The 10,021-nt window shown below is 46.0% G+C and overlaps 1 protein-coding gene across 3 annotated transcripts in view; it reads left to right on the plus strand.

Annotated features, from left to right (window-relative positions):
- Positions 1-8,939, plus strand: part of ftr30 (finTRIM family, member 30) — a 17,772-nt gene extending 8,833 nt beyond the window's left edge. For 2 of the 3 annotated variants that reach the window (XM_073931907.1, XM_003197985.7), the window contains one exon: positions 5,712-8,939. In XM_073931907.1, coding sequence (XP_073788008.1) covers positions 5,712-6,244 — 533 coding nt within the window. In that variant the 3' untranslated portion in view covers positions 6,245-8,939. The remainder of the gene's footprint in view (positions 1-5,711) is intronic. The other variant, XR_012395231.1, reaches the window with a different exon arrangement.
- Positions 8,940-10,021: the final 1,082 nt, after the last annotated feature.

The raw sequence follows: 10,021 nt of genomic DNA on the forward strand, positions 1-10,021 counted from the left end.
TTCATCGTACCCAAAAAGAGCGGTGGGTCACGGCCAATCCTAGATCTGCGCGTTTTGAACCGCTGTCTGCACAGGCTGCCGTTCAGAATGCTCACGCAGAGGCGCATTCTCCAATGCGTTCGTCCTCGCGATTGGTTTGCAGCCATAGACCTGAAGGACGCGTATTTCCATGTCTCCATTCTTCCACGCCACCGCCAATTTCTGCGGTTGCGTTCGAGGGTCAAGCGTGGCAGTACAAGGTCCTCCCCTTCGGGCTCTCTCTGTCTCCGCGGGTCTTCACCAAACTCGCGGAGGGTGCCCTAGCGCCCCTTCGGCTCGCGGGCATTCGCATACTCAATTATCTCGACGACTGGCTGATTTTAGCCCACTCGCGGGAGCAATTGATTATGCACAGGGACAAGGTGCTTCGGCATCTCCGCCTACTGGGGCTTCAGGTCAACCGAGAAAAGAGCAAACTCGCCCCCTGCAGAGGATTTCTTTTCTCGGGATGGAGCTGGACTCGATCACCATGGTAGCGCACCTCTCCGAGGAACGCGCTCACCTGTTGCTGAACTGTCTGAGGGAGCTCGACAGCAAACTAGTGGTCCCACTGAAGTTCTTTCAGAGGCTCCTGGGCCATATGGCATCCGCAGCCGCCGTCACGCCGCTCGGGTTGCTCCATATGAGACCACTTCAGCACTGGCTTCACGATCGGGTCCCCAGACGCGCATGGCACGCGGGCACACACCGGGTCTCGGTTACTGCGCTGTGTCGCCGCGCCCTCAGCCCTTGGAACGACCCCTCGTTCCTACAGGCCGGTGTGCCTCTAGGACAGGCGTCCAGCCATGTTGTTGTTTCAACAGACGCTTCCAACACGGGTTGGGGGGCCGTGTGTCGCGGGCATGCGGCTGCGGGCCTCTGGAAGGGTGCCCAGCTGCATTGGCATATCAATCGCCTAGAGCTGTTGGCAGTGTTCCTCGCTCTCCACCGCTTTTTACCGGTGCTGGAGCGGCAACACGTGCTGGTCAGGACGGACAGTATGGCGACGGCGTCGTATATCAACCGCATGGGGGGTATGCGCTCTCGCCGCATGTCTCAGCTCGCCCGCCGTCTGCTCCTCACGCTCTCACGACAGCTGTTACGTCCTGGAGAATGGAGACTCCACCCCGAGTCTGTTCAGCTGATATGGGCGCGATTCGGGGAGGCCCAGATCGATCTGTTTGCTTCCCCCGAGAACGCTCACTGCCAGTTGTTTTTTTCCCTGACCGAGGGCTCTCTCGGCACGGATGCACTGGCCCACAGCTGGCCTCAGGGCATGCGCAAGTATGCGTTTCCCCCAGTGAGCCTGCTCGCGCAGTTTCTGTGCAAGATCAGGGAGGACGAGGAACAGGTTCTGCTAGTTGCGCCCCTTTGGCCCAACCGGACCTGGATATCAGAGCTCTCACTCCTCGCGACGGCCCTCCCCTGGCGGATCCCTTTGAGAGAGGACCTACTCTCTCAGGGACAGGGCACCATCTGGCACCCTTGCCCCGATCTTTGGAACCTCCACGTGTGGTCTCTAGACGCGAGGAAGACTTAGGTAACCTACCGACTGCGGTGGTTAATACCATCACTCAGGCTAGAGCCCCCTCCACGAGGCGCGCCTACGCCCTGAAGTGGAGTCTATTCACTGAATGGTGCGTCTCTCGCAGAGAAGACCCCCGAAATTGCCAGATTAGTGTTGTGCTCTCTTTCCTTCAAGAGAAGTTGGACAGCAGGCTGTCGCCCTCCACTCTCAAGGTTTACGTGGCCGCCATCTCCGCTTATCATAGCGCGGTAGCTGGCGGCACCGTGGGAAAGCATAACCTGGTCATCCAGTTCCTTAGGGGTGCTAGGCGAATTAATCCATCTCGCCCCCCTCTCATGCCCTCTTGGGATCTCGTTCTCACGAGTCTGCGATCCGATCCCTTTGAGCCACTCGAATCAGTATCTCTAAGATTTCTGTCCCTGAAGACAGCTCTGCTGGTTGCGTTGGCCTCCATCAAGAGGGTCGGGGACCTGGAGGCATTTTCGGTCAGTGACTCGTGCCTGGAATTCGGGCCGGATTACTCTCACGTCATCCTGAGACCCCGCCCCGGTTATGTGCCCAAGGTTCCTACCACCCCCTTTAGAGATCAGGTAATGAACCTGCAAGCGCTGCCCCCGGAGGAGGCAGACCCAGCCCTTTCTTTACTTTGTCCAGTTCGCGCTCTGCGCATTTATGTGGACCGTACTCAGAATTTTAGATCATCTGAGCAGCTCTTTGTCTGTTATGGCGGTCGGCAGCAGGGAAGTGCCGTATCAAAACAAAGATTATCCCACTGGATTGTGGATGCCATTTCACTCGCTTATTCGAGTCGAGGTCAGCCGTGTCCCCCGGGAGTTCGTGCACACTCCACTCGGAGCGTTGCATCCTCTTGGGCGCGTGCACGCGGCGCCTCTCTAACAGACATCTGTAGAGCTGCGGGCTGGGCGACACCCAACACATTTGCAAGGTTTTACAATCTGCGAGTGGAGCCGGTTTCCTCAAGGGTATTAGGTAACCCTTTGGTGATTGAGGAGACAACTCGGTAGGGTGTTGAAACACGCTTGCTGCGCCATTCTCCCTAACACGGAGGTACGTGCGCCTTTTTTATCTGTCAGTAAAGTTCCCCGTCAGGTGAGCCCTGCAGATTCCTCCGTGGCCCCCAGCACTGACTCAGCGGAGGAGTCACTTGCTGGCCCACTACGTTGTAGGTCTGCCCGCTGGTCAGCCCGCGTTTTGGGTATAGGTGCCTGCTATGCGTGATCCCCACTAGGTGATCCCATATGCTTATTCCGCCACGGTTAAGTCCCCCCCCTGGGCGGACCCGTGTCTTCCCTCTCCGCTAACCACTCTTTTGCTATGCGTACTCCCCCTTTTTAGGGCTAGTCCATATGTAAATTCTGCCATCTATCCCCCCTTTGGGTAACGGATGGCCTCCGCAGCGTCCTCCCTATCGGGATTGCACGCTTCCCAACGTACTGTCGTATTTCCTAGAATTATCTAGATGCTCACGACTTCCCAAAAAATATATCTAAATCCGTAAAACTTCTGTTGAAGTAGGATAAATTAGGGCCAGGGACACGTTGGAGGACCGCGCCCCCCATGATGTGGGTGCGTCACGCTTGCTTGACTATCTCCTCATCGGGGGTGTTGGTAAGGTGCAGTCATTATGGCGCTTTCAATGGGCTCCCAATGCGTGGATTTTACAAATCAAATCCACTTATAGTGCTGAAGTTCCCCCCGAAGGGGAACGTTCGAGGTTACTAAAGTAACCCTTCGTTCCCCGAGGAGGGGAACGGAAGCACTATACTCCGTCGCCATAATGACTGTCCCTTAGCTGTTTGAAAGTCTCTTCAGCTTAAAAGGATGGCGTCTGCTGGCTTCAGGTGTGCTTATATGCTGAGATAATTGCAGATGTCGCACACCTGCGCAAGCTTACGCTGCCAATTAATTTCATTCATTGGCCCGTTCAATACTCTCCAGACAAGCGGCTTCTGATCCGAATCCTCCCAATGCGTGGATTTTACAAATCAAATCCACTTATAGTGCTTCCGTTCCCCTCCTCGGGGAACGAAGGGTTACTTTAGTAACCTCGAACGTTCTGTGCTGGTCCCTGGTTTCTCAGTCAATTATTTTTAGACTAGTGTCCTTTGGGTGTGGGGGAGTTGAGTGTGTGTGTAAGAAAGGAATGTCTTTGAAGATCTAGGCTTATCTGTCCAGTCTCCCTTGATTACGCAAGTCTGTCGGGTGTACCCAGGCTTGTGGAGCCAGGAGTCGTAAACCGTCCTGTCGACTGAACCCAGACTGTTTTCATGGAATGTTGACGGAGTGTTTACCTCCAGCATATATGTTACAATATATATGTTACAAAATCTTATATACCTGCTAGACCAGGGGTGTCAAACTCAATTCCTGGAGGGCCGAAGCCCTGCACAGTTTAGTTCCAACCCTGCTCCAACACACTTAGTGGAATTGCCAATGGAAATAAAACAGACACGCACATTCCCACGTTCAGTTCATCGTTAGTAAATCCAAGCGTGAGCGATTCTGAGCGTGAAACCTGGCGTATGCAAAGTTTTTGTGCGTACGCAGCGTTGATACATGAGGCCCCTGGGGTTTATGCTCACCCGCTGAACTACTGGCTGCAGCTCTGGGCAGAGTGTGTGTGGTGATTTGTGTTTTTAGCCATGTATTAGAATGAACGGAGAACTTTTCAGAACCGCTAAATGAAACGCCAGTGTGTTTCCCGTGATTTCTCTGCGCCTCCCTTGTGTTTCTTCTCTCGACTATCTCGACTATGTTAAGTGTGACGTCACGTGGAGCGTCTTCCAGGTCCAAGTGCTCTATTCAACTGAATGGGGAGACTCATGAAATGGTAATAATGAATGTTTACAAAGCGATTTAATACTTTCAAAAGTCAAGATCGCATGTCCATGCCTAATATCCGATTGCCAGAAAGTGATTCATTGTTTTATTCATTGTTAAAGTTTTGGTATTTGTTATGCAGCAAGCCTAGAGATTGTTGTGTAAACTATGACTTTATGTAAAATTACCTTTAATGTGTGATAGGAATAAAAAGTGATCATAAACGAATGATTTCTCCACTCAAATGAGTGGTGGCTTGGACCCGGAAACAGTATTACATACATCACAAACACGTCACCACTTAACAAGCGGATTTTGACAAATACACACAGACGACACTTGCTCACACAGAGTCCAAAATAGGAGGTTGTGATTGGGCCAGCCCAATGTCAATACAGAAAAGAGCCAATGGGCTGCAGAGTGTCACATGAGCCAGCCCGGTCTGTCTGTCCGGGAATAAAAGCATCTACTTTCAGAGAGTCACAGATCACAGCAGCGTCAATTAATAAGGCAGAAAAAAACGATAGGCTGCCAAGCCTTTTAGGGGCCGGTCAGATCATAAGACGATGATCAGCCCGGCCTAAAAAGTATGTCAGCCCACCGGGAAACTGCCCGGTCTGCCAGATGGCCAGTCTGCCCCTGGTTTCCATATATTCTTATCATATATCATCAATCAGACTGAACTGTGCTGAACTGCTCAAATCAACCCTGATCTACATTAAACACACTGAACTCTACAGAATCAGCAGCTCTAGATATAATCACACAGCTAGTTTATCTTACTGGGTTAGTTAAAGTCTCATTTATTCAACTCTGTGTAGAAACCTTCCTAAGACACCTTTAGATTTGTTTGCAGGAGGAAAATGACACCTGAAACTCTTCATCACTTGCTGTCTTCAGTCTCTAAACGTCTTTAAGTGTTGTGAAAAGGAACGGCAACATTACAGACTGATAAATGCTTTACTGATACAACTTTATTTAAATGTGTTGCAGGAACAGAAATTGGTGATTAATAATAAAAGTCATGAGGAACACATTAAATCAGGATTATTTTATCATCTGCAGTGAAATACAAGTCAAAGAACATTTAGAAATCTCCACTTTCCTGATTCGCCTTTTCTATACTGTCCCAGTGTGTTCTGGTTTGGGGTTGAACATGTACTGAAACATTCATAGTTCTTGTTTCTTAATCAGCAAAAGTGCAAATAATATTAGAGTAAAGACATTCTGATGAACTGAAACAGATCAATAATAATACAGTCATGATTTCATTATTGTCACTCAGAAATTCATTGATATTTTTCCTGATTTTTGTCTTCATCAGATTCTCAACAGTTCACTTTGGATCCAAACACAGTGAATAACTGTCTGGTTCTGTCTGAAGGAAACACAGCGGTGGATTATAAAGATTCAGTCCAGCCGTATCCTGATCATCCAGACAGATTTGATTGTTCGTATCAGGTGTTTTGTAGAGAGAGTGTGTGTGGACGCTCTTACTGGGAGCTGGAGTGGAGCGGTGTTGTGTATTTATCAGTGTCATATAAGAGCATCAGCAGGAAGGGACGGAATATTGAGTGTGGATTTGGAAACAATGATCAGTCCTGGAGTTTGGAGTGCTCTCCTTACAGTTTCTCATTCTGGCATAATAAAATAAAGACTGCTCTCCCTAAACCCTCCGTCAGCTCCTCTAGAATAGGAGTGTATGTGGATCACAGTGCAGGAACTCTGTCCTTCTACAGCGTCTCTGACACAACAATGAGCCTCATACACACACTCCACACCACATTCACACACACACTCTATCCTGGATTCGGGGTTTATTCTTCAAGACTGAAGCTCTGTGATCTGACAGTGTAGAGTTCAAGATGTCTGAATCAGTCATCACTGCATTCTAGTTTATATTGGCTGTTTCCTGCTAGACAGTTGATAGGGGGTTCTGGATTGGTTGCTAGGCGGTTACTAAGGCATTGCTAGGTGCTTGCTAAGCACTTGCTAAGGTGTTCTAGGTCATTGCTAAGGTGATGCTAGGTGGTTGCTAGGGTGTTCTAATTGGTTGCTAAGGTTTTGCTAGGAGGTTGATAAGGTGTTGCTCGGTGGTTGCTTAGGTGTACTGTGTGGTTGCTAAGTTGTTGCTAGGGTGTTCTGTGTGGTTGCTAGGCAGTTGCTAAGGCATTACTAGGCAGTTGCTATGGTGTTCTTAGTTGTTGTTAGGTAGTTGCTAGGGTGTTGTGAGTGGTTGCTAGGCAGTTATTAAGCTGTTGCTAGGTGGTTGCTAGGTTGTTCTAATTGGTTGCTAGGCAGTTGCTATGGTGTTGCTGGTGGTTGCTAAGGCATTGCTAGGTAGTTGCTGACAGTGTAGAGTTCAAGATGTCTGAATCAGTCATCACTGTATTCTAGTTTATAATGGCATGTTTCCTGCTAGACAGTTGATAGGGGGTTCTGGATTGGTTGCTAAGCGATTGCTAAGGTGTTCTAGGTCATTGCCAAGGTGTTGCTAGGTGGTTGCTAAGGTGTTTCTAAGCTGTTGCTTGTTAGTCGCTTAGGTGTTGCTAGGATGTTTTGTGGGGTTGCTAGGCAATTGTTAAGGCATTACTAGGCGGTTGCTAAGGTGTTTAAGTGGTTGCTTAGTGGTTGCTAAAGTTTTGCTAGGTGGTTGCTAAGGCATGGCTAGGTGGTTACTAAGGTGTTGCTAGGCGGTTGCTAAGGTGTTCTGGGTCATTGCTAAGATGTTGCTAGGATGTTCTGTTGGGTTGCTAGGCAGTATCTAATGCATTACTAGGCAGTTGCTACTGTGTTTTAAGTTGATGCTAAGTTTTTGCTAGTTGGTTGCTACGGTGTTCTAAGTCATTGCTAAGGTGTTACTAGGTTGTTGCTTAGGTGTTCTTGGTCGATGCTAGGGTATTGCTAGGTGGTTGCCAGGGTGTTGTAATTGGTTGCTAGGTGGTTGATATGGTGTTGCTAGGTGGTTATTAAGGCATTGCTAGGTGGTTGCTAAGGTGTTGCTAGGTGGTTCCTAAGGTGGTGATAGGCTGTTGCTAAGGTGTTCTGGGTCATTGCTAAGGTGTTGCGGGGTGGTTGCTAGGGTGTTCTGAGTGGTTGCTTGGCCGATGCTAAGGCATTACTAGGCGGTTGCTAAGGTGTTTAAGCCATTTTTAGGTGATTGCTAGGCGGTTGCTAAGGTGTTGCTAGATGGTTGCCAAGGTGTTGCTAGGTGGTTGCTAAGGCATTGCTAGGTGGATGCTAAGATGTCGCTAGGTGGTTCCTAAGGTGTTCCAAGTAGTTGCTAGAATTAGCATAATATTTAGCATGTTTCTAGTATAAACTAGCATGTGAGTATGAATTTAGTATGAATTAGCATGTTGCTGGTATGTTTAGAGTATGAATTAGCATGTTGCTAGTATAATTTGTATTAGTATATTGCTAGTTTAATGTAGATTGTGTCAAAGCAGCTTCACACAGAAGATTATAGTGAATGTAAACAGCGTCACTTCAGTTTTCAGAGTTTCAGTTCAGATTAATTCAATTCAGTGTGGTTTAGTAGTCAAAAGTCTATTGAACAGTTGCTAGGGTGCTGTAAGTGGTTGCTAGGGTGTAACTAGTAAGTTGAAAGGTCATCAGTGATTGGCATATTGGTAGTTGTTAAATGAGCCCAACATTAAGTCTGTATTACAGTCTGACTCAAAGTGATGAGGTCACTAAGTTTGGTGCAATGTTAAGTCAATGGGACTTTCCAGAATTTTCCAGGTCAGTTTTGGGAAAACAGAAAGTCGGATCAGTTGGAAAAGATAAAGCAACCCGAGTCAGAGCAGTTTGGTGGTTGTTGTATGAACATTTTTGGAGAATATGCATATAGAAATTAGTCTCAGAAGAGGAAGATTGAGGAATAATACGTTTATGTCGTATAACAGTCTGTTGTTTTCTCATAATTCCGCCATAAACATCTCCAGCTCTCCTTTATTACAGTGCAGCGATTACAGTGTCATTCCCTCTCTGGCCACATGAGGGCGCGCGAGTGTCGCTGTATGAACTCATGATCAGATTCTACCAATGAACTCAATAATGATTCACTCAGATATAGAGATAATAATTAATGAGAACTATTTATACAAAATAAAATCACTAGAAACATGTAGAAATACACACAGACACACACAAACACACACAAACACACACACACACACATATACAGTCTGTATATCAGTAGACTATACACTTGTAAACACACACACACACAAACACACACACACACACACACACACACACACACATACAGTCTTTACATCAGTAGACTAGAAACATGTAGAAATATACACACACACACACACACACACACACACACACATACAGACTGTACATCAGTAGACTAGATCAGGGGTTTTCAAAGTTTTTCAGCTGAGGGCCCCTTTGTGTAGGGCGAATTCTTTCGGGGACCCTCAAAAAATAAAAATGATGCCACCCCCTCAAATTAACAACTGTACTTAATTTTCTAAAAATTGTATTATTCAATACATTTATATTATTATATATTATTCAATAAATGTATATTATTCATTATCTGGATTAATTTTAGTAAGATGTTAGTTGAGTTGACGGTTTCAGTGCTTCAATCTATTGATCAAATCTTCATGCGCAGTGTTCATTGTGGTCTGCTCTCACTGGATTATTCCATCAAGCCATATTTTGTGTTCGAGTCGTCACTTTGCAGTTTTTTAAGCCATTTTTATGCTTTTTTTCTTTTTTCTGCCATTGCACAGCTAGACTCTTCTGTATTTACCCTTACAGCTGAGACTCTAAATGTATTTAAAGCTTTAAAGTTTTAAAGAGTTTTGTCATTCATCAGCCTGTTAATGGTTAACTGTACTGTTGTAACCAGCAATACTACAATGGAGGCTGTAGTGGTTCAGTGTGTTTTGTTTATTTTTATTCCTTTTTTTTGTGCACATCATAATTTACTCAGGTCGACAATCCTGACTTACACTGATAAACAAATAATTTCCTAAATGCAATCTAGAATTGGGTATTCAAGTTCAAAGAGCCACAAGTTTTACTTTGCATAATTTTAGAAGCTTTGCTGACTTTAAAATGTCCATACCAGTTTGTTCTATTAATAATAATACTGAACATTACATTTAAATTAGTTACACAAATAAATATGGGAACAAGTGGAACAAAAATGCATTTATATTCAGAGTATTAAAATTTGATCAGATATGTTGAGCTCCATTAAATACAGAGCACTAATACATTTTAATATTTAATAATTAATTAGCTCTATAACATAACACAAACAGGTACATTATAATTTTTATAGGCTATAGTGGTTTTACTCAGGGTGTGTACAATTTATTTTTTTTAATCATCCAGTTATGAACCAATGTGAGTAAGAGGTCCACTGCAGAGCTCATCCAGCTGTCATCAGTGTAACAGGAGTGAAGCTCTGAGCACTCGCTGATGTGATGACAGCTCCATTCATTGTTATTGCAGCACTTTTTGCTTTACAATTTTAATATGTTTGTTTGCCATGCTGTAAAGAGGACCGTCTGATATTTGTACAATGCAAAGTGTAAAGCCTGTCGCACTGTGGACGAGGTGCAATGTTGTGCCGTATCTTTAAAATGCTATTTGTTCCCTATA

The sequence above is a fragment of the Danio rerio genome, chromosome 2 (genome assembly GCF_049306965.1).
Source record: "Danio rerio strain Tuebingen ecotype United States chromosome 2, GRCz12tu, whole genome shotgun sequence".
Classification (NCBI taxonomy): Eukaryota; Metazoa; Chordata; class Actinopteri; order Cypriniformes; family Danionidae; genus Danio; species Danio rerio.